The 25,082-nt window shown below is 46.7% G+C and overlaps 1 protein-coding gene across 1 annotated transcript; it reads left to right on the top strand.

The window, feature by feature from the left end:
- The first annotated feature begins 45 nt into the window (after positions 1-45).
- LOC140901486 (adenylate cyclase type 10) lies at positions 46-24,811 on the top strand. The gene is made up of 24 exons (XM_073320412.2): positions 46-232; positions 1,311-1,415; positions 3,321-3,359; positions 3,576-3,719; positions 4,017-4,222; positions 5,712-5,903; positions 8,059-8,123; positions 8,505-8,560; positions 9,177-9,330; positions 10,460-10,649; positions 11,609-11,695; positions 12,532-12,815; positions 13,400-13,536; positions 14,760-14,888; positions 15,921-16,202; positions 16,698-17,045; positions 17,948-18,019; positions 18,670-18,733; positions 20,085-20,229; positions 20,546-20,605; positions 20,825-20,884; positions 21,758-21,853; positions 22,593-22,773; positions 24,690-24,811. Exons 1-24 carry the CDS (start codon positions 46-48, stop codon positions 24,809-24,811), a joined length of 3,405 nt encoding a protein of 1,134 aa, XP_073176513.1.
- The last annotated feature ends 271 nt before the right edge of the window (positions 24,812-25,082 follow it).

Genomic DNA, 25,082 nt, shown 5'->3' with positions numbered 1-25,082 from the left:
GAGGTGGCATCATTTTCCTGTGGGCCACCTCAGGAGGTGGGGAGGATGGGGGTGCTGAAGGAGTCCTCTCAGGAAATTGGGAAGAAGGAGGTGGAGGTGAGCTTCCCTCCCAGGCAGGTGCAGGTGGTTGCCCTGCTCCCAGACCTGCTGGTGTATAACAATCACTCCCTCCGGCGGATGCTGCCTTCCATGGAGACCTTCAATGGAGTCTTGCTCTGCGTGGAGATTACAGGTGAGGAACAGGGCTGCCTGTGGCAAATCTCTGTCTGTGCTCCCTTTGTGGATGGGGCAACCATTTGAGCTGATCAGTTGGTCAGCAGCTGCCTTTAAGGGTTTTCGGCACTGGCACCCTCTGCAAGGGGTGCTTTACAGGCTTTAAGGCTGGTCCTCAGTAAACTCCTGGACCTTCCCTTTTGTGTCTTATTTATCTAGGTTCTTTTATCAGTGCTATATGAGTGTCCTTGAAAAGAACCCTTTTGTTTAATATCCTCTCTGCCAGTTGCTTGAGTGGGCTCCCAGCCTTGAAGGCTCATCCCTTTTTGCCTTTCTTTAGACAAAGTGGAGATCTGACCTTGTGAAATTCTGGCAGAAAGTGGTGTCTCTTCTCCAACTGAACCAGTCTGACTACCTGTCATGGGCCTTAATCCCTGCTGCATCCCGAGGCAGCTTTGCTTCACTGAGCAGATGGGAAGGTTCCAGTTTGTCCAACATCATGATTAGAAATGAGTATGATAACTTCAGCCTAGGACAGTGGTTCTCAAAGTTTTGTACTGGTGACCCCTTTCACATAGCAGGCCTCTGAGTGAGACCCCCCCCCCTTATAAATTAAAAACACTTTTAAATATATTTAACACCATTATAAATGCTGTAGGCCAAGCAGAATTTGGGGTGGAGGCTGACAGGTCGAGACTCCCCCACCCCCATGTAATAACCTCACGACCCCCTGAGGAAAACTGACCCCCAGTTTGAGAACCCCTGGTCTAGGATTTAGTGGGTGTTAATCCTTCCACTGGGCGCGCTCACAAAGTTCAAGACAAACAATAGAGCTCTTCAAAGAATCCCAAGGCTTGAAACAGAAGGTGCATGCATGTCTCTAGAAAGCACTGTCAGTCTCTTATTTCATAAGTACCAAACTCACCACAAACCCTACATTATTCTTATAATTTGTAATGGAAAGTGTATTTGACTGCAATAGCTGAGACCTGCCACTTATAGCCCCTTCCCTAGGTAGGCGTCCGTTATTCTTTGGTACAATATTGAAAACTCCCTCAGGATGACGGTTTGGCCTTCTGTCTTTGCATGTGTCACAGGATTAACTGCTCTCCTTGAAAAGCTATACACAAACAATGACCTGAACTGTGGCATGGAACAGTTGACCCAGATGCTCAATGATTACATAGAAGGCATAATGGAGCGTAAGTACTACCTCACCCGAAAGGTGGAGAGGTGAAGTATCTGTTCAGGGCTGTACGAAACTGAGAATTGGAGATTAGCTTGATTCTGCCAAAATGCTGTTCTTTCTGAGACATCTGGTCCTTTATTTTCTTGGTGGTCTTCCAGGAGTATCACCTAACTCTTCACTGCCCCCTCCACATATCATAAAGCAATTGTCATCCTGATCAAATGTAACTAGATGGACACCTCTTACCACTTGTCGCTTTTGTGGCGCAGAAGAAAGTTTCTCCCGTAAATGGGTTGGAGGAGGCTTTCAGAGGGGCAGTTAAGATGCCCACCTCTCAGAGTCAATAGGAGTTGGGGTGCAACTCTCCCCTTAATACCTTTGAAGGGGCATTAGTTTTATTTTTTGTCACCACCTGGCTGTTTCTCTGTCATAGGGAGGTTTCAGATCTTTTCTCTTGAGGGGGAATCTGTGTATTGTAAATAAAAACAGCACAGGCAGAAAAGGCTAATTTACCAATTCTGGAGTACCAAGCCACACTGGGTCAAGGTGGGCTGTTACACAGGGCTTTATGTAGACTCCTTCTCCCTTCTTTTTTGCAGTTGAGCTGCATAGCTGGTGTCATCCAATCTCTAACAAATGTCAACTGGTTGTCAAGTCTTACAAATTACGGTTGGAAATTTGGGGCACCCTTGAAAGAAGCGTAACGACTTTGACCTACTTTTAGCATGGGTTCAAAACAAGTCTTCAACCAACCATTATTAAATTTTATACCCTGTCACGTCTTCCTGTTTGTTGTTTTCCCCTGCTTTTTATGATATTTTTATATAATAAGCACGTATGTGATTAAAAACAACCTTACACAGCTATAACAAAAGGTCGTGCTCTTAAACATATTTTTGCTTAACCAGCAGATTAGTGCTTATTTGCTAATAATTCTTTATCATCTCTTTTATCATTACTTTTTGCTAAGTTTTATGTGGGAGTTCTCTAGCATAGCCTTCATATACCCACAGTATTAACCTTCTTATGTTGGTGTTACTAGAGTCTTCGGGGAAACCAGCTCTGAAATGAGATGATCGTAGCATTGCTGTACAGAGGGTGGAGGTGGTGTGTTTAACTCTGTAAGCCAGGAAACTTTGGTGGGCCAGCAGATGTTCACTCTTGGTCAAACAGCATTGCTCTGTTGCAGAGGAATATATTAAAGAAGATGCAACCCCTACCCTAAGGAGTTTGTAAATAATGTGCCCTGCTGGCTGCCATTTCTGTGTTTCTGAAAATGTGTTTTAAAAATAGTGTTTTTTTATTCTAGCTAAATCCCTGTTTTTTCTTCTTAGTGGTTGTGGTATTGGAGAGTGAGTTAAATTTGGGCTCTAGTTCTCTGGCATGTTAGTGGCTTCAGTGGTGACGTGCTCAAATTGGCACACACTCATCCATAAAGGAATTAGTTCATTGATTGAAAATGGAAAATCCTGGGGTCCTGATCACGTGTGACAGTTAGCTCTCCTGGCAAGCATATGAATTTGTGGGCTATTAGTCCTAAGGTGCTGGCCAAATTCCAGTTAGAATAATTGGATTCTGTCTTCCTCTTAGATGCACACCCTGCCCCAATCTCCATGTTCATACAACACTGAGCACAACGAGGTTCCCAAGCCTGAGCAGGGTCTCTGAGCACTACCAAAATGCAAATATTTGAATAATTTCCCCCCACTGAATCCCATGAGAGTGCTGTTTCCCCTTTCCATACCCCACTGTTATGCAGTCTTTCTATGCGTTATAAAACAGTTATGCCCTATCTCAGCAATGCCAAAGTGGTTCTTGTGCAGATCTATAGTTTGTAAAGCTCTTTGGGATGAAAGCAGCTATATAATGAAGATGGCGTTACATTCTGTCTCATTTATTCATTTTCTGTGTTCCTCAGATGTGCTTTGTTTCGGAGGTGATATCTTGAACTTCACAGGTACTTCTCACATTGTACTATGCCTTTGAAATGTATCAGTGGCTATTACAGTATTTTTGGCCTGATTTGCCACCCACTGGAGTTAAAAAATGGCAAAGCTCCCATTGACTTCAGTGGGACAGGATCAGGCCCTTCATGGGTCTCACCAGCTGGAAATCACATGAAAAGAGCCATCTCTGTTTCATGCCCCCTTCCATTCTGCTCTCTCCCCTGCAGGGGATGCATTGCTGGTGCTCTGGAAGGTCGAACGAAGCCAGCTCAGTGACATCATTACACTTGCAGCAAAATGCAGCCTGGAGATGCAGAAGCAGTTCAGGTTTAGCTACACGGAAGTGGGCCCAGAGCTCCGACTGAAGATCGGTACAGATGCCTAATGGAAGAAATATGTGACGGCAACCTCAGCTCCGAAGAAACATATTGGCAGCTCACCTGGTCTTCTCTGAGTGCTTGCTCATGTCCATTCCATATTAGGTGTGTGTGCTCGACACATGCACGGGTGCTGGAAGTTTTTCTCTTAGCAGCATCTGTAGGGGACCGACTGTGGCCCCGTCAGGAGTGGAAGTGAGCACACACACCTAATATGGAATGGACATGAGCAACACATCGTGAAGAACACCACTTACGGAAAAGGTAACTGTCTTTTTCTTTTCCTTTCAGGGCTGTCTGCAGGCCACGTGTCTCAGCTCATTGTCGGTGATGAGATGCGTCAGTACTGGCTGGTGACTGGCCAGCAAGTGGATGATGTGAGACTGGCACAAAGCCTGGCACAAGCTCGTGAGGTGATTCTATCACCGAACTGCTGGGAGCTCTGTGACCGGGACGTGTTAGAAGCAGAAATGCTTAAAGGCCAAAAAGCCAGGAAGGTAGGAGCCCCATAGTGCTTTTGCAATTACTATGCAGTGAAGTCCGTAATATGGAGTCCACTGATGTCAAAAGAGGAGAGCCTCATTGAGTTCAGTGAGCTTTGGATCAGTCCATTAGCCAACATATATCAGGCTGGTTTGTGTTCATAGGGTTCCCTTTTCTGTTAGCTAATGGGACTTTTTCTTGAGCTGAGCTTGTGCTTTTACAGCCAAAGATTGTGAGTTCTATTCCCCCATGCTATGCTGAGCATGTGCTAAATTGCTGCAGGGTACCTTCCCTCTGAGGGAAATTTGAGCAACTGATTTACTTTTAAGGCTAGCAGTTCTTCCCAATTTCTGATGATCACCAGATGGGGTCAGTACACTGTGTCATGCCAGGGCCTTTTGGCCTGATTTTCAGAAGAGCTGAGCACCCACAAATCCTAGGGAAGTCAATGAGGAGGGGGCAGGCGCTCAGCCCCTTTGCAAATCCAGAACCTTTAACTTCTGGCAGAAGCGGGCTGAATATAGCCAGGAAGGTGTCAATAGTGGGAATGATAAACTTAGTTTGGGATGCAATTTAGGCATGATGACCATAGTGAAGGATGAGATCCTGGGTTATTCCAGCATCTGTTGATGTATTTTTTACTGAGCAGACTCTGGGGAAATGACATTCTGTCTATAATTTTTTCTGTGTACTCAGCTGCAATACCTAAAGATTTTCCACCCACCTGATTTTGGTGAACACTTTGAAAAGTGCATAGACCATCTACAGCATTATCCAAACGATGAAGGTGAGATCCTCGCATTCAGCGTCTGAGTCAACAAGAATGCAGGATCCCTGGAATAGGGAGAGGCCTTTGCCCCCTTTCTCTCCTCCCACCTTTGCCTCTTGATAACTTAAATCAGCGTTTCTCAAACTGGGGTCTGCGAAGGGTACTCCAGGGGGTCCACGGGCCATGCTGATCAACTCCTCCCTCTCCCTCCCTCAACTCCTCCTCTTCCTCCCAGCGCCTCCTGCACGCTGAGAGAACAGCTGTTCCCTGGTGTGCAAGAGGCACTGGGAGGGAGGGGGAGGAGCAGGGATGGGGCGGGGAAGAGGAGGGTAGGAGTGGAGAGGGGCAGGAAGAGGGGGCAGGGCTTTGGGGGAAGGGGTGGAGTGGGGGTGGGGCCTGGGGCTGAGCAAAGTGCTTGGGGGGTCCGTGAAAAAAAATTTAAATCAAAATGGGCGTCCTCGGGTTGCTAAAGTTTGAGAACCGCTGACTTAAACCATATAAATTCCTTTCCTAGTCCTACTGAGAAATGCTGTGGCACTGGCTTCCAGTCATGGACTCGAGCTGGCCTTGCGGAGGTTTGTCTTGGGAAATGTTCTGAAGAAGGTAAGATGCTGATGTTTCTGTTCTGATACGTGCTGTTCCTCCCCAGTGAATCCCCACCCGAGGCAATGAAGAGAGTAAATCCCAGGCGCATGGAGGAACTGAGTCTTTCCCCCATGTTCCTTATCTTCCAGATTGACGACAATCAGCCACTGGAGTTTGTATCTGAACTTCGACTGGTAACCGCGGTCTCTGTCAAGCTGCAATTTCACGAGAACACAAAAATGACAGAGCTGTGCAAATTGGTCCAGGATGCCACTGTGAGCATCTCTGGTATCATGGAGGGCTGGAGAGGCAAAATTATCAAAATCTCCACGTTTGGCAAAGTGAGTAAAGCAGGGCTTAGCTGCTCTGTGAAATGCAACCCAGCTGGCATAGGGATCACTGTGAGAATTAGGGAGAGGCATGCCCACTAGGATGGCATGGGTGGGGACCATTCAGCTGCCAGCCAGGCACAGAAAATCTCAGACAGTGGCATCTGTCCAATAGTAAGAACCAACTGATGTTTGTGAGCAAGTGGGATACCTGGTGCTTTTGGCCTGAGCAGCGCTTTTACCATTGTGGTTGTTTGTTTGTATTACAGCAGCACATAGAAAGGCCAGCTAAGATATGGGGCCCATTTGTGCTGGGCGCTGGCCATACTCCATAGTAAGAAATAGTCCCTGCCCCAAAGAGCTTATTGTCCTGACTGACAACGGATGGGAGAAAGGAAATATCATTGCCCCGTTTTTTACAGGGAGTCTGCCAGGCAGCTGGGAATCAAACCCAGATCTGTTAAGGCCCAGCCTTAATCACAGGACCATCCTTTTCCTCAGCCTTCTTTGTTCCCAAACTCTTTGTAACCTCATGCAAAATGCATCATGCCTGTAGCTTTTCAGAATTCAAGCATTTAAGGAAGTCTTGGATGTTTGAAGACACAACTGGGTTGAGCCCCTCTGGCATATCCTTAATAGAATACTTGGGTTACTTATTAATCTACTTTTAACCACTTCTCCTTTTCTGTCCTTCAACACAGGGCTGCACGTTTCTGTGTGTCTTTGGGCTGCCTGGTGATAAGAGGGAGGAGGAGAGCACCCATGCCTTAGATAGTGCAATTAGCATCTCTAATCTCTGCTCTAAGAATCTCATAAAAATTGAGTAAGTGCAATGACCCTCTGCCTGGGTCATCAGCAGGCTCCCAGCCTGGGATCTTCAGCACTACAGCACTGACTTTTACCAACTGAGCTAAGGGAGTTAGCTGGCAGCAGTAGTTGGCTGTTATCTTCTAGTGGACCAGAGTCCGTTGTGTTTTTCTTTTGTTCTTTGGTCCAATGCACTGTTGGAACTGAGCTGCCAAGACTTGCAGGGGGTCTGAGAGAAACATTCATTCGTTTTAACCTCTCGTCGTGGATCACACTGACCGCTGCTTGAGAAAATGTGACTCCGTCATGGCTTAATTCCAGTGCTGGTCACAAGTGGGAGCTGTACAGCGACACAGGTTGTCATGGGTATTGACAACCAGAAATAACAAGAAAAATATCTGAAAGTAAATGTGTTAGGAACACAGGAACTCCCAGGCTGGATCAGATCAGGGATCCATCTAGTCCCATATTCTGTCTCTGACCATTGCTGCTTCAGAGGAAGATGCAAGAGCCCTGCATTTATGGGGTTACCTGCTCAAAGGGAAACCTTGCCCATTAATTAGAGATTGGCTTGTACCTTGATGCAGGAAGGTTTATAACCCTTCCAAAACTTTTTTTTTTATCATTACCACTGTAATTCTGGATGTTCACTGGGTGTTTTATTCTGGAAAGGAACTGATTACTACTTGGGATAATATTTCTCCAGTGCCGTTACATCCCCGATCACCAGCCTGCCAGTCCTGTGAAAACTACCATTGCTCTGAGATCAGCATAGAACAAAAGTGTTTCATGACATTACGGGGACCGAGTGTTAATTGGCCAGTGGATGAGCCAATCATTTATCACAGGCCCAGAACAGTAGTGGCAAGCCCTGTAGTGAGTTTAGATCACTAATAAAGCAAAGAGGGTGAGAAAGTTATAGCTATGGAGAGTGTTAGCAGGAGACGGCTGATTCCATGTTGCTCTTACTCTATTTTAGGCTTGTTTCCATTGGGATTACAAGTGGAGTAGCGTTCTGCGGAGTTGCTGGCATGCGTCCTAGACAAGAATATACAGGTAGGATAGGACTTAGCTGTGGTGTGTGTGTGTGTGAATCCGTTAGATTGCTCACAGCCTTTCCCCATACTCTATTCCTGATGCAGTCACTGGCTCGAAGGTTAAGATGGCCTCCAGGATGCTGACACACTATCCAGGGATGATATCATGTGATGAAGAGACTTACTCAAAATCTGGGTTGCCCGGCTGTTTTTTTAAGAAGCTTCCAGAGAAGGAGATGAGCGATGCCATGAGCCCTGGGGTAACCTATGAATATCTCGGCAGAAAGAGAAACCTGTAAGTCACTCCTATGTGCTCCTTCCAGTACAAGCAAGAGAGAAGGGAAAATCTAACTCTGTTAACTCAAAGGCTGGATATTCTTACCCAGGGGTAAGCAATCCCAGAGAGCTTGCAAACAGGCGTAGATGGTTGGGACCACCGTGCCCTTCCCATCTTGCTAAATAGAAGCTGGGACCTGACTTGTTCCCAGCTAGATGGAAGGAGTTCTGATAAGGAAAAGGTTGAGAACCACTATCCTTCTCCAAACAACTGCCTGAAATGTCCTCCAACCACCTGCATTTCCACTGGGGTTAAGAATGGGCTGTATGCAGCAAATGAATGAGCCCATCTAACTCTTTCATTTCGCCTCTGGGCAGCCAGATGGGTTCATGGAGCTTCTGAAATTCTTTCTTCTGTTCTCTTTATTTCTTACCTAGCATCTGATAGTCCAGGTAGGTGATCACTGACTCTTGCCATCCTTCCTCCTTTTAGAATGTTTGGAAAGTCGGGCTTTACCAGGAAGAAGGATGGGAATCGACCCTTGCTGGGTAGGTGGATCTATCCTCCTGGCACGGTATTAATAATGTGCAGAACATCCCTGAAGGTCAGGAAGGGATGCAATGGTGGGAGGAAGGACATGGGGATAAACAGGCAGGGGAGTTGCCATCTAACAACATCAGGGAAAGTAAGAGCCATATGTTTTTGTTTAAAGCAAAATATCAGTTCTGATTTTCCCCCTCTCCTGTTCCCATGTGTCCACAGTTCTGATGCTTATCTTTGCAGGCAAGATAAAGGGTTGTAGGCCAGCAGCCCAACTGGTTGCAAGGCACCTGTGATTGACACAGATATGCAACCTATAAAATGAGAGAGGACAATTCACAAGCTAGCTCGTCTGCTTGATGGCACCACAGTGCAATGCCAGATGTAGGATTAGAACTCAGGCCCAGAGCTCTTCCTCATGGCCCCTGAGCTGGACACACCCCAGAGAGGGTTTACTTAGGCCCACGGCATGTTGGAGTGTTTTTTTTCTTGTTGCTTTTGAACAACCCCCTAAGACCAATGTCTGAAGTAGCATTTTAGAGACAGCCACTTCCACTGCATGGCTAGGAAGAACAATGTCCTATACCCTAGTATACTGTCTATAAAATGCCTTCCTCTTGAAAGGTCGCAAGAAAGAGATCAGAATCTTCCAGGCTGCACTGCAAGAATTTATGAGACACAGAGAAGGCCGTGTTGTTATGTACGAAGGCTCTACGGGCTATGGAAAAAGCCGATTAATTGCTGAAATAGACTACTTAGCCAGGGAGGAAAATCACAGGTCAGTTCTCTTAACTTTGCTTAGTAGCATCCCTGTTCCAGTCTTGGGCCACCACACAGTTCTGCAAAGGCTCCTCAATCCTGACTTGTGTATCCTAGACTTAATACACCCCTAAGATAAAGCAGGGTCTTATCTATGTGTAGTTATTTATCTGAACCTCCTAGGCAATTGTTTTTGAGTTTCAGGGGAAGGTATTTGCTAGGGTGTTTTTGTCTCTCTCAGCGCCTCCTCCCCACAACAATCTCATCCGTGGAGCCAGATCAACCCTTCCGGCGGGTGTCACGAGCGACGGTTGCAGTGTGTGTTCATCATGATACCACCACAGTCATTCAGTGTAACCACTTATTCAGTGGCTCTTGGTGACCGTCATGTGAGCTCAGACCGGTGACAAAATGCCACGTGAAGCACCTTCACCTGTATCTGGGTCTCACCAGTGAGGGCTCCGTTATCATGGATAAAATACCATCCTCATCGCCTCAATGAGCCAACACTGGAGGGGAGGGTAATTCAGCTGCCAGTGATCCCATCATGTGATCTCCCACCTCTATTTGTCCTGTAGTTTAGGTGGCCTTCTTTCTATTCCCTGTGGCTGCTTCTGCAGGCAGAATTGCTCCCTATGTCAGTGAAAAACAGACATGAATAGCAGGATGTGCTGGGTATGAAATCAAGAGTGAATGTTTTCCCCAAGAAGCCAGCTCCAAATCTGAACACAGAAGTCAGGGGCTTGATGCAGGAATCAGTGGGCGAGATTCTATGGCCTGTGCACTGTTAAAGTTATGTTTTATAGTTATAGTCAGACCAGATGATCATAATGGTTTCTTCAGGGTTTAAAATCTATGGCTCACCACCATCATATGTCGTACTGTGTTGGGTGTATCTAGCTTGCCCATATACCACTCAAGAGGCTGCATCTGCCCCCTGCCCTCCCGACACAGTTTCTGTCAGACACTTCTAATCAAGGATGGGGGCAGATCTCTAAGAAGCTTCACAAGCTGCTCAGAGGACGCTCTATAGAATGAGACCTTTGAGTCTGTGTTCGTACAGTGCCTAGCACAATGGGGTCCTGGGCCGTGACTGGGGTTCCTTGGTGCTACCATGACACAAATAATAATAATAATTTTCAACACAGAGTGATAGCACTGGAGCTGTCCAAAGTAGATATCCAGGAGTCCTTCTATGCTATCCGGTCACTTATGGCCATATTCTTCGGGATTGATGCCTGTAGACCTTATAAGAGACAAGACATCCTCCAAAGCAAGCTCAGTGGGCTGTGGGATGAGACCTTCTACTGTCTCCTCAATAATCAGTTCCTTGTGAAGGTAATGGGGAAAGCAGCTGCTCTCTGGGAGAAGACCCAGTGATGTGTAACCACTTTGTACATGAGCCGGTTACAAGGAGCGGGGGGTTCAGTTGATTCCTTCATTTCTGCCAGGCCCATGTCTCAGCATCTATCATCCTTGCCTTGAATTTCACTGGCAGAAATGTCAAAATTGTGGCCAGGATCAAATTTCCAAATCAGAAAGCCAAAACGTTTTCACTGTTCTAGATGGGACTGACCGGTACATTGGATACAGCTACTAAATTTCCCTGAATTTGTCTGGAGCATCCAGTGACCTCAAGGAATTCAAAACCTCCTTGACGTGCTGTGAGTTCGGAATTAGGCAACCTTCTGTTCACCTTTGCCTGAGATTAGCCTCATTGCTGTTCTGATGCCAGCTCCTTGAGTCTCAGTCTTGCTTTGGGGGCACAGCTCTTACCCCTTAAAGAGCACTGAGGGAGACCTGGTGAGGGGTTTATGGAGGGGAGCAATCCAGCCCAAGGCAAGGGGGTGTGTGAGGGAGGGAGTTCAATGCATGCAGAAGTGTCTTCTTGCTGATTTCATCATTGAGTGCCGTTGACGGACAGCGGCGATGCCACTGGTGGGTGGTGACCTTTGTGATGTGGATAACTGCCTGCTAGGTATCAGACTAAGAGCCAGCAAATTCATGTAATGTAGTTCATCAAACAGTGGCCAGATGGGAACATCACAGTGACATGGGTCAAGTTCAAGCCGGTGGCCTAGGAAGCAAAAGGTTCCATTGGGTGTCCCATGACAAATCCTGAGTAATTAGGTCTCCACAGGGAAAGGTTTATTTAAAAAAAAAGAAAAAAAGCGACGAGCAATGCATGTACACCTTGCTGCACTGGAAATTTGTTCTTGGCTGCTTTTCTGCTAATATGCATTAACTCCCAAGCATGCTGCATCTCTTGCTAACTGTGCTGGTGTCTTCCTGACCAGTTCCCCATGTCAGCTGAGGTTTCTCACATGGACAATGAGACAAAGCAAAAAGAAGAGGAAATGCTTTTCCTCAGAGTCCTGCGGAAGGTGAGCGAACCCCATCACCATATAAATGAGGTGAACAGACATCCCAAACTAGGTACAAGTGAGAGGTTGGGCTTGCAGGTGTTAAACCGTGCCCCTGGATAGGTCATCGGCTGTGGGGATAGAACATGGGTTGAGCACCTGTTGCCTGAGTGTAGATCCAGCTCTGTCAGCTGTGGCTGTAGAAGGTTCATCAAGCGCTGTATGTGGCCCAGCCCACCACTAGAGGGTACAGAGCACCACCCTGAGTGGGTTACAAAGGCATGGCTAGCAAACAGCTTTACTTTAATGGATGACTATCCACTTGGACTATCTTCCCCAAAGACTCAATAGGGATGTCTTCCCTGAATCTGAGATGCTTGGTGGAGGCCCTTCCTGAATACACGGGCTGGGATTTTCAAAAGCAGCTGTGTCTCTTAGGAGCACAAGTCCTGTTGAAAGTCACTGGGATTTCTGTTCCTAAATCAGCTGGGTGCCCTTGAAAATCACCTCGCATAGCGCTTGTTCCTGCCTTGAAAACTGGTAAAAAGGTTCATCTCCTTACCAGTTAAATGCTGGGTTAGAAATACGGGGCCAGATTCTCACCTGGTTTAACCTGACCTCAACATCGACCTCAACAGAGCTACGCTGTTTTATGCAAACCGAGGAAGTAGCTTGAGGAGTTTTAACCTTCAGGCTCAACAGGTGCAGGGAGGAATCAGTGGAGAGTTGAACTGATGTCAATTAAAAATACCCAGCTTAAAGAAATGAAGCAAACCCCTGTCTGGTCTGTCTTGGCTCTTTTTCTCTCCTCTTGAAGCCTGGCCAAATGCGCTGATCTCGTCCCTTTTCTTTTTCAGGCAGCGGGAGAAGCGACACTGGTCTTCATCATTGATGAAGCCCAGTACATCGATGCTACCTCCTGGGATTTTTTGGCAAAACTCCTCTTGAGTGTCCCCATCTTTATAGTCCTGTCATTGTCTCCCTTTGCCTCCAAAGAGCTGCTCCCTTGTGCTTCTGCTGAAGGCATCATGAAGAGCCCCAAGACCACTGGCATTGTCCTCCGGGAACTGGAGCCTTCCAAACTCTTGGAGATGGCCCGTCAGGCCCTTGGGGTGGTGAGCATTCCCAGAGAGATGGAAACGTAAGTGCCCTTATCACCCAACTAATCTGCGTTAGCAAGTGGAGGGGAACAAATCCACCAGGGAGGGACATCAAGCCTTAAGAGCCTGGTCAAACTGGGAATAGAAGTCCTTATTCCCTGCCCCTGCTCTAAACTTTAGCCAGCACTGTTTAAAGTATGCCCTGGTATTGTTACTGATCTGGGTCTTGACTCAGGAAAGCACTTAAGCACATTTTCATTGCATGTGCTTAAATCCCATCAACTGCAATGGGACTTAAGCACCCGCTTAAGCGGTTTCCTGAATCTGAATTTAATTTGAAAACCCTTCTCAGCTCACCAGCTAAACCAGACAAACAATTTAGGGCAATCCTTCATCTCCTGAGGATTTCCTATTCTATTTGTTCCTCCCACTTCTGGACCAGTTGCTCATTCCAGGGTCTTGGCCTTTATTGCTTAGCTTTCCCTCCTGATAATCGATGCATCATAAATGGGAAAAAAAGATAAACAAAATCAGCTATTTAAAAATATATTAAATGTGCTAAATTCCATATTACCACTGAGAAGCTGCTTGTATTAGTAAGTGTTGGGCTTTCTCCTTTCTTTAGATTCCTCATACAAAGAAGCTTTGGGGTCCCCTTGTACTGTGAAGCTTTACTGACGGACCTCCATGCTAATGGGGTTCTTGAGTTTTGCCGCATCCCAGAGGAGGAGAAGGAAGAGGATGAGTGGGATAAGCTGTCTAGTACGATACACCTTCTTAACTCATCTAAATCCCATGGCTCTGTTCCCAGCCAGAGGACTCAGAATTCCAGTTTACATCCCTATTTCATATTAGCTGGGTCTTGGGAGACATGGAGCAGGTCTGGATAATTTAGGGGATGTCTAAGGGAACAGAGAGCCTTTCCCCTCAGTCTCTGAGGCTAACAGAATAGAGAGCTTTTCACTTCTGTGTCCCTGGTTCAAATCGAGCTCAGTGTGAGTAGAAGTTATCACCTTCATGCTCACGTCCCTTCATATGCTACTGGAAGGCACCTAGATACTATGGTAAGGACAGTATAGGAACCTCCATAGAATAGAATAATACCTAGCTCTTCTATAGCACTTTTCATCAGTAGCTCTCAAAGGATTTTGCAAAGTTCCATATCATTACCCCCACTTTACAGATGGGAAACCGAGGCACAGAACACGCAGTGACTTGCCCAAGGTCACCCAGCAGGCTAGTGGCAGAGCTGGAAACAGAACCCAGGTTTCACAGTCCTCCTCCAGTGAGCTATTCACAAGGATACACATAGAATAGAATAGATTATAGGGTTCTTCTCTACCTGTAGCCTGCTACTCTGAATCTATCCTGCCCAGGACCAGAAATGCAATCTTGGCTGAAAGGAAACTTCTTTAACTCACGGAGCCACCAACTTTTTAAAAACATTTCACTTGGGGATGATCTAACATCAGATTGGGTTGACTCGGTCTTCAGCTGAACTTTCTTTTGGCTCTGGACTTTAGTGCAGGAGCTGCTCTCATTGAAGAGGAGGTGATACGTGCCGCGGCGCTGCCATTCGCAGCCTAGATGCGCTTCCATTGCTTGGAGAGGGGGAAACCAGCTCCTGTAGTGTGGTCTGGTGCGGACGTGATTCATCTGAGGCGATGTGGCTTGTTGGGAGATTCAAAATAGCATTTCAGCAAAGGCTGTCGAGGATGCTTAGAAACTAGACTGACCTCAGATCTATCAGTCCCTGTATCAAAGTACCTGCAGTTTGCATTTTCTGACAGATGGAATAAATGCTGAGGAAAGAAAGATGAGTTTTACAGAGACCTTTCTAATATCTATAGTGCAGAAGACTAAATAAACCAGCACAAGTTCTTTAGCTCTCACTAGCTCATGGTTTAATTTGTGTGTGTGTGTGTGTGTTTTAAAATGAGCTCAAACTGTAAAATGTTTCCAAATGATTCCTTCTCTCCACACAGTCAGTGCTGTGAAATCGATACCCTACAGAGCGCCTCTTGTCTCCTCCAAGGAAAACAAAGAGCTTTACGTTTGTACCGTCAGGACGGGTGTGGACCTGGACACTGTTCTACTCCCGGCGAGGCTGCAAGGTGAGCAGCTGATTGGCTGGTGCTCAGCGTGTCTCTTCAGAGGCAGCGGTCAGAGACAAATGAAAAAGACCTAGGGAGCTAAATGCCGCAGTGCAGGTCTGAGATCCGGGGCTCATCACAGAGGAGGGCTAAAGACTCTGGGAACTCTGTTAGACTGAGATAGTGTGGAGCTTTCAATAAAAGGGGTATCTACTGCATTCACCCGTGGTGCTTTTTGGGTGCACAGTCCAAATCAAGCTCCATTCTTTCCGCTTATTTATCTGCCTAGGTACTCATGCAGTCTTCACTGCCACAGTATCTGTGCCTTATGATCCATAGCGTATTTAGCTCTACAGCTCCCCTGTGAGCTAGGGAAGCATTATTCTTGGGTTACATATGGGGAACTGAGGCACAGAGAAACGTAAGTGACTTGCCTTATGCTTCGTCACACTGTAGGTCTGTGACAGGGAACTGAGTCTGGGTCTTCTGAGTCACCAGCTGATGCCTTATCATGTCCAAATGGACTTGAATGATTGGTCACAAAGTACCTCGAACCCACTTCAGGTCAGTGCAAAATTGCACTCTGGGATTTCTTTTTAGTTGCCCGAGGCAACAGTGTTCACAGAGGGGGCTCCCTCAATGTATTAATTTGTACAGAAAGAAGAGGTCAGGGATCCAGACAGGATTCTGCTGCTATCCTGGAATGGACTCAGGCTAAAGACCAGAGGGTCCATAATATATGGAATCACAGTCTTTATACAGGAGGCACCTATTGTACAAAACAAACAGGAGTGAGCAGGCTTCCACACAGCTCGCGTTCCAGTTTCATCTGACTTTGTTTACTAGGTACCACACTCTGGGCCTGATTCACTTATGCCAATCACTGAAGTCAGTGGAGTTACACTGATATAAAATGAGCATGAATGGGAATTGAAAATCATTGTCTGGAACTCTATGCAACATCCCAGAGATTGCTACCAACTGAATAATATCCTATGAGTTAATATATTCATGGGAGGAAGTGATTAACAGATTGACCTTTTTTGTCTGCAGAGATTGCTGTGGCCCAGTTGGACAGCTTGAGCCCCTCTGAGCAGATGGCAGTTAAATGTGCAGCTGTCATTGGCCATACGTTTACTCCAGAGCTGCTGCTGTACATCCTCCCGGAGTGGACAAACAAGAAGATGGAGGAGACACTCATGAGCCTGATCTGTTCCCACGTGTTTGAGTATGTTGGAAAAGAAACCAGAGCTACACAGGCAGTAGGTTCCTGCCATTTACACACACATCTGGGCCCCCTGACGATGCAATCCCTGGGGCCAGAGGACTCTGAAGGTGAGCAGGGTTTTTAGTTTCCAGAACCCCCATTGTTCCCTGGGAACGCTTTTGTTCCTCTCTCTTTTGGCCATACCTCGGAAATGATGGGCTAATGTCACTTTGTTTTGTCCCTGTGCGCCTGAGCCAAATCCCGTTCAAGTCAATGGAAGTATTTCCTTCCATTAACTTCATTGGAGTTTGGATCAGGCCCCATGTACGTAGTCTCTGGCCAGTGATGGCAGTTGAAATGCCACATCATATTTTGTGTTCATAAGTGCCGGGAAAATTACTCCTTGGGAGGCTTAGGAGAATTTTGCATGAGGATCTACAGCCATCGTAATCTCATTGGATCTGCTTTATTATTATTTCTTTATACCGCTCCCTGGATGTGTAAAGAAAATCAACAAAGAAAAAAGGACAGGTCCCTGCCCAGAAGAACAGCCAGTTTAAGTGGTTTCCAGTCAGATAAATCTGAATCAATCATGCAATAAAGGAATTATTGCTGCTTTCCAGATGTCGGTGCCGCTGCTCCAAGCTTCAGCCTGCAAGAGGAGCTGGGGATGTTGCAGCAGGATCAAGCAATGCGGTTCTGCACTCCCCTGCTGCGAGAAGGGGCCTATGAGCTGTGGCTGGGGGATCAGAAGAAGGCCCTGCACCTCAAATGTGCCACCTTCCTGGAGCACAAGGCTCACAAATGCAGAAGCTGCGGTGGAGGTGATTTCGTTTCCTTCCACCGCTATGCCCTGGACACCCAGATGAGCAATGAAGCCTCTTTGCTGGGACAGGGCAGTAAGACCAAGGGCACGGCTCAGGTGCTTTCTGAAGAAACCGGGAAGAGGCTTCAGACAAGCTTAGCACAAGGTAAACGGAAGTTCGGAAATAGCATAGGGGGACTGACAATGCATTGCAGGGTGTTGGCATTTCTGGAGGCTGTAGTTCACACTAGTGCATGGGATAGCCTGTAAGAGGATGAAGATGATACCTGCAGTCTCTGGAGCATAACACTGCAGTGTGTTGAATGATAGCCCCAGTGTCTTGAGATCTCCTGTTCTCTTCCAGGGGTTCTCAGACTTTTGTACCAGTGACCCCTTTAACACAGCAAGCCTCTGAGTGTGACCCCCCCTTATAAATACATAAAAAAGTGTTTTTAACGTAACTCCATTATAAATGCTGGAGGCAAAGCGGGGTTTGGGGTGGAGGCTGACAGCTAGCAACCCCCCATGTAATAACCTTGTGACCCCCTAAGGGGTCCTGAGCCCCATTGTGAGAACCCCTGTACTAGACCCTGCAAGGTGCTGGTTGTCCATCTGATATTTCCAGTTTTGGAAATTCTGCAAATGTGTTTCCTACTTCTGTCAAACAAATGACAAACTGGAAGACTAGTGATACATTAGCCAGCCGGAAATCTGCATTGCAACCCAGATAGCCAATACGGAACTAGGTCACCTGGCTGGCTGACTGTGTCAGGCTTATCTGATGCCATGTCTGGTTTCTAATATATCAAATATCCAGATGCTTCTTGTATGCAGGTTAGAGCATTCTTGGATGCAGTTCCAGTGCTGAGCATCACATAAGGGGGTAGAGGAACCACAGACAGCTTCCTAACTTACCAAACACACAGATCTAAAATAAAGTCCCAGCTTATGTGTTTGTAGTAGGCAAACCTGGTCACTAGTGCAACCCCAGTCTCTGTTTGCAGGAAGATAGCGATACCTGTATGGAGCATTTCAGATTCAGAAGTTATTTTGTCTTGTCTGTTTCAGATGCACCAGAGAGGACCGATGCCTCTCTGGGGCAGGAACTTGCCATAGAAACTCCCATGGCCTCATGTGAAGGTAAAACTTCTTTGGCTGCCCAGCTGGCAACGCTGTTAGAATGAGGGGAGGCTTTGAAAGGGGGAGATAGAGAGAGATGAGCCTATCTGTTGTTATGGCTGTGTCAATACTTACCTGGCTCCAATTACCACAGTATCTGAGTGCCTTGTGATTTTCAGTTGTAGTTCTCCTCACAGCAGATGGGGGACTAAAGCACAGAGAGCCTAAGTGACTTGCACAAGATGTGACACTCTCCCGGGGCGCCCAGAATCTTAAGCCACTGTGCTACCCATCTGCCTCAGCAAGAGAGAGGTTTGCTGGAGCACAAACTGTGTGTCAGTTCCCTGCCACACCAGTCTGTCCACCTCACCAGCAAACTCCTTGAGACTCTGCTAGTCTAAACCTTGCCTTCCCTGTTGCCAGGTTCCCCAGAGACATCTGTCCGTAATGTCCAGTCCCTCTCGCTGAACACTCACGGCAATTTTACAGATTTAATTAGCTGATATATAATTTAAACAAAGGCATCACGTCATACCCACTTCTGTTTAACAGGAACACAGCACAATAGTTTAGCTGAGGAAGTGAAGGATACCCTCTCCTAAACCACAGAGTAAATTTTGGAAGCTAGAACATGATTCATTTAATCCTTTTTTTTTTAACTTCCTTTTCAGATAATTTACAGTGCAGGGCAAAATCAGCCATGAATAAACAGGTGTTGCCAGATGATCATCTCCGGTATGGTGGTGGGGGGGATCTTTGATCACCTGTGTTCTTAAAGAGCAAGTTAATTCCTTGGGAACAGGTTGCTCAAGAGACTGGGACTGGAAATGGGATAACAGAACTTTTCAGCTCCAAGCCATTAGTTCAGATCTGGCTCAGCCAGGGACTAATCCCAAACCCATAGAAATTAATGGGCAGACTCCTACTGACCTCAGCGAATTTAGGATCAGGCCCTGGGTCAATGATAACAAGTTATTGCTGCTTTTTGCAAGGGTATTGTACAATTATTAGACAGGGTTCAGAGAAGGGTGACAGGAATGATTAAGGGCCTGGCAAAACTCTCATATGAAGCGAGATTGAACAGACTGGGATCAAGAGGGGACATAATAAAAGCATATAAAGTAATCGATGGTCTAGAGAAGGCAGATTAGGAGTTTCTGTTCTTCCCCTCTCATTGCAATGGAACAAGGGGACATTCAGTGAAATAAAAAAAAACCCTGCTTTTTTTACCCAGCGCATAACTGGAACTCATTGCTATAGGAAGTCACTGAGGCCAAGAGTTTAGCAAGATTCAGAAAGGGCGTGGACATTTATATGAGTAACAATAATGTCCAGAGTTATAATAGTTAATGCCAACAAATTTAGGAAGGGGATAAAACCTCATGCTTTAGCCAATCTCTGTCTATGAGAGACCAGGATGAGAACAGGTGTGGGGGAACAGATTATCCCACATCTGCCTGCTGCGGGGTTCTCACACCTTCTGGAGACATATAACCTGCTGGCTGCTATTGCAAACCTGATACTGGTCCTGGTTTGATCCAGTCTGGAAATGCCTATGTTGCAATTCTTGATTGCTGTTCGGGAGCCTGTGTACACTGGATTTTTGATAGTGGTATAAATGCTTCATACTGGATTTTCTATCTAGTTAGGTTTGGCCCCCACCACTATAGTATCTGGGCACCTTATTAACCTCACAGCAGCCTGTGAGGTATGGCATTACTATTATCCCCATTTTACAGATGGGGAAACAGAGGCATTTGCCCAAGGTCACACAGGCAGTCAGTGGCAGAGTGGGGAATTGAACCTGGTTCTCCTGATTCCGAGTCCCATGTCTTAACTGGAAGCCCATCCTTCCTCAGTTGGTGGGTGATGCCAGACAACTTGGGGATTTTTATGTCAATTTAAAGGAAATGAAATATTTTTTTCAGTTACATTTTGGAGTGTTTCATATTTTCTGCAGTAGGGGTGCCCCTATGCCCATGGGGATACTGAGGACTGGGCCCTGATGGGATCATCCCCAGGGGATCCTTTAGCGATTTTCAATTTGGGCTACAGCGGGCTCACCCTCTCTTCTCTCTCACCATAGAGTTGAACAGGAGTTCCTGGACAGGGTGGACAAGCTGATTAAGTACCATAAACGTGGCAAAGAGGAAGCCACAAACCTGGCACCCTGTGAATGTGGAGAGAGAGTGGAATTGGTGGTCTCTGCCCTAGCCCGCCATTGTCTGATGGTGAAAGACAGAAGGAGGGCTTTTTATTATCTTCTGGAGTCTGCGGCTGCTTCCTTATATTTATCCAACAATTATATGGTGAGTGGGCCTCCATATGTTCCTGCATCTCTAGCTGACCTAACCCTAAAGCTGGCCCTGGATAAGTTTCCTCTGGCTAATAAGTAGGGGGTGGAGGGGTCAGAGTTGTGTGTTCTGGGTAGGCGATGGCCCAGCCTCTCACTGTATCTCTCTGTGTTTGCTTGAGGCATACTTGTATTTGAAGAAAGCAAGTGGCCTACAGGAATTGTCAGCATTGGCAGTGTTCCCTTGTCTGCAGAGACCTAAACTGAAGATCAACCAGTTTGAGGAAGCCACCTTCTGCAGCCTCAGGGGAGAGGTAAGGAACCAGGTAGATGCTGAAGGATGTCTAAAGATGACCGACCTGGTTCACGGGGTTTCTGACTCTTGCTCTCCGCCTTACCCATGAGCCCCAAATCCTGTGCAAACCCCTCAGGGTTCCACCACCCATCCATCTCACCACTGCCACCTTAAAAAAGATTGGAGCAAAATCAGAAGCCCACCTGCTTTTGCCGTTTAACTGCCGGGGCTGCTGCAGTTTGCTAATAAAGTGTGCAATCTGAGAGCTCTCTTGGATCCCGGCTTCCTGGAGGAGCAAGTACCAGCAGCAACCCAAGGAATACACAGTATCTCCCCCCCGCCCCGTATCTGCTCCTGGCTTTGGGTTTGCAAACTTCCCTTTCAGCTGCAGACCCCACCATCTCCTTTTGGAGGCTGACCTTGCCACAGTGGCATCTCCAAATCTTCCTACCTCCCGATTTGATTCCTGCAATGTTTGTGAGGCACTCAGATATTAGCAGGGACCAGAATAGAACCTAGACAGACAGATACACAGTACCCCATTATTCCCTTGTTGGGCACCTACAGGTCAATTTGTCTACAGGACCCCACTTCAACCATGTTTTATCCTAAAATGAGGAAAATGTCATTCAGCCTCCCTGACCTCGTCAGACTCTAGGTGCAATTATACAGGGATGTGGTTGCAGCGATTGCCTTACTAGTCACTCCCCATGCAGGTCTGCTTCAACATGGGCCAAATCGCACTGGCCAAGAGACTGATCAAGAGGGCCCTCTGCTTACTGCACAAGGGGTTTCCCCGTACCTGGCTCGGAGCCTTCTTCCATTCGTTACTCGAAGAATCCAAACACTCTGCGTATCATGCTCAGCAGCGTCAGGCCCAACACACAGAGTAAGAGGTGGAATCTCAGCCAGATGATTGTGGGTCTTAGCCCTCCAGGCCAGCAGCTATTTGCAAATGTCACCATGGAAACTGAACACAATAGGCCTGATTGGCACTCTGTGTTCAAGAGAGTTTCTAATGGGCCCCTTTGCTTGATCTCTCATTATTTCATTAGCAGTTACCGTATACATTTGACTTGCTGTGACCGCTAACATCTAACGCCGTCTCTCCAGTAGGAAGGCATTAGCTGTCCTGCAGCAGCAGATTCACTGCCTCTCCTTGCTCTGGCAGTCCTACAGCCTGGACTCTACCACCAACAGGAAGTACTCCCGGCTGGCAGCCCTGATGGAAATAAATTTGGCAGATGAGTCTGAGAACAAGATGCAGGTGTGTGGGCCCTTTCCTAATAGTCCTGGTATAGATGGCAAAGGTCTAGCTACCTCACCTCTCCAGGCGAATATCCTCCACGCATCAGCGTGGCTCCAGAAGTAATAATCCCTGAGAAGAGGGAAGTTCCCAGAAGGCTTCTGAAAGGAGGCCATTTTATGCTCTGGGGTAATGTCTCTGGGCACAGGCAGTATTGCTGCGTGGGCTTGATCGAGAACAGAAAGGCTTTGCGTCTTCATATTGCAAACTATACCGGAGCTGGCAATTAAAAAAGAAAAAGAAAGCTTTCTGCAAGAGAAGTTACCATTAGCCCAGCCTTGAGAGCAGGGGGCAAAGTCATAAGTCAAATTTTTCTCTATGTTTTTAATTAGAAAAGTCTCTGTGACAATCAGATAACCATTGAGTGTCAGTCAGCGTGATGTTTAACACACTGCCCCATGTTAGCCTGCTCCAGACCTCCACTGAGCTGGTGCTGCTTCCAACTCAGTGCTGATGTCTCTAGATATGGAAATTTTTCTCCACCTAAACATACCATCTACAATGAGACACCATGTTCTATTTGGGCAAGATCCCCAGGCTTGCTCCCAAACTAGGGTCTTCTCCTGCTTGGCCTGCTGCATGGCTTTTCCTTCAGCAGCCTTTTATTTTCTTTATACGGTTGGTGAATTTCAGCAGGGTGCATTTTCGTATCTTCTTTTCAATGCCTTAGATCATTTCGACATATATGGATTTTTCACAGTTCTCCCAAAGTATGGGCTATAAAGACGAGTGGCTAAAATACGAGATGATGGCTATCCAGAGAAGTTCCCAGTGCAACTTCACCTTCACCAGGGAGAGGTTGCTAATGACAGCACAGTTAGCTCAGGCACTGGCCTATAGCAAGCTCTGCTTGGGTCACCTGACCCGATCCATCCAGTTGGGTGAGTCCATTCTAACCATTTGCTGGGAGGGAGAGTTTACATAAACCCGCGCACCATATATACAGGCATATGTATTCTTTCTTCAACAGGCTTTCAAGCTCATACAATGTGTGTGCGGCTCCGGAAAACCAGCCTCCACTGCCTGGTTCTTTCGGTTCTCTTCAAATCTGCGTTCCTGAAGAACAAGTACTGTCATCATTTCATCTGGCTGTGTTAACTCGCTAGAGTTGGGGTATTTATGTTGTGTTGGTCAAGATGATTTATAAAGAGAGATGGACGAATGCATGTAGATGGGCAAATGGGGTGGCGTAAGAAAGACAGGACGGAGATGGAAGAAGGGTCCGAGAGATGGTGCGATTGGTGGACGTAGATGGAGGGGGAGGCGTGGATTGATTTTAACCTGGCCGGGATCAACAGTATGATACAGCAAGCTGGAAAGGCTTGCTGTCGAACCAGCCCTGACGCCAACTACTGCTAGCATGTTAGGGTCAGAGCTCCCTTAGGACTTTCCCGCTGCGCAACAGGGTCTCAAGGGGTAGTTTATAATGACTCTTAGAGCTCGTAGGTCTTATTTTGTAGGTACACCCAATGCATCAGAGTCTTAGAATGGCTGTGGGAACTGGCTACTCAAGAGGAGAGCATCATGGTCTTGGCATGTTTCTATTCAGCCTGTTTAGACCTGCTGCTTTGTGATGCTGGTAAGTGCTGTCTGGAGTTTAAGAAGGGTGGCCAGACACTGCTATCCTCTGCCAGGATTCATGCAGTTTTCATGATGGGAAGAGGCACTTAATGCAGTGTTTACACTGGCTGGGAGGGTTGTGTTACCAGCAGTATCCACTATGGCCATTAGTAGTATCTGTGTGGCTATAACCTAGGAGCTCTACTCACAGACCAGGACCACATTGAGCAAGGCGCTGTATGAACACAGAGCAAAGACCGTTTCTGTCTCAAAGAGCTTACGCCCTAAATGTAAAAGGGAGACGACATCGTCATGAAGCAGAGCATCAGAAATGTTGAGGTGCTCTGTTCTTGCACGCCTAGACTGAGATGGTTCAAGGGGACTCCGAGATGGCCAGAAAAGAGCACAACTTGGAAAGGCATCTGCTAGCCTCTCATGCAGCCGTGCCTTTCTCAGGCCCTCTCAGTTTCTCTTGTGTTGGGACCTTAGTGTGTGAAGAGGGGAGTCATTGCTCTTCCTACCATGAGTTTTTTATATTGAGTTTTAATGTAAGGAATGAAAATCTCTGTTGACCTATACAGGCCATTTTTATTTCTTTTGGACAGTTCTGAAAGCTGATTTTTGGCTGCTGATCAGGTATTAGATGGGACCAATTTGCATGCCACACAGATTGCTGACTTACTTAAAGGAAGCACACAGAGCAGTGCTGACTTTGTCCAACAGGATGAGCTTGTCTGGTTTCCACCTCTACACTACAAGCTGGGGTTGGTGGTTTTGAAGCTACCCTAGGTCTGGCTTTTGCCAGGGAACCAACAGGATTTCTTATTAATGGGCAAAACATCATAAGGGAAAATATGTTTTTGTAGGACCTACTTGATCAAAAAACAAACTTCATCTCCTAAAGCCATGGCCTTAGCATTGAGTAGACCACTATGGGGTGCAGGGGTTTATTCTTAGGGAGCACCACCTGGTAAGGATGCCTCCTCTAGGAGGAAAGGTAACTGATGTCTTCATGTTAACTCATTCTTGATGCTTTCTGATGGCACCAGGGACATGGTGCTTCACTAAAAATGCCAGATTCAGTCAGCATCCAGCCATGATTTAAACTGACAACCCAAGGTCCTTGTCACCAAACACACCCAGGTGAATGGCTGTTGTGAGGTCTCTTCTGTTCCGACACTGTCCTGTTAAGTGCTGTTGAGTGGAATGGCTTCTCTGAGGCCCATTTCTTTTGCAGGGTTTGATTACAGGCCCATTGAGGAGTGCCTGCAGTTCATAAACCAATATGAAGCCAGCTGCATCCTTAAGTCTCAGAGCAACATCATGCTGAGTCTATATTCCTCTTTGGCAATCTGGTAATACAGGGGTCTCATCAGATATGTCTCTGCTTTGGGGCATTAGCTTGCGCTCTTTTGTGCGCTGTGGGGAAAGAACCGTGATCCTGTAGGTATGGAATTGGGTGCAGAGAATTCACCCCCTGCTGCAGAATCTGTTTTAAAAAAAATAAATAAAGCCAACATTTTCCAACGTGGGGACCTAAATTCCAGCATTTGGCGAGAAGGGGCCTGATTTTCAGAGGGCTGAATATCTGCAGCTCCCATTGACTTTAATGGAAGCTACAGGCGCTCAG

This window comes from Lepidochelys kempii, chromosome 21 (assembly GCF_965140285.1).
Source record: "Lepidochelys kempii isolate rLepKem1 chromosome 21, rLepKem1.hap1, whole genome shotgun sequence".
Lineage (NCBI taxonomy): Eukaryota > Metazoa > Chordata > Testudines > Cheloniidae > Lepidochelys > Lepidochelys kempii.
Note: the sequence above shows the minus strand (reverse complement) of the source record. Positions and strands in the feature narration are given on the sequence as shown.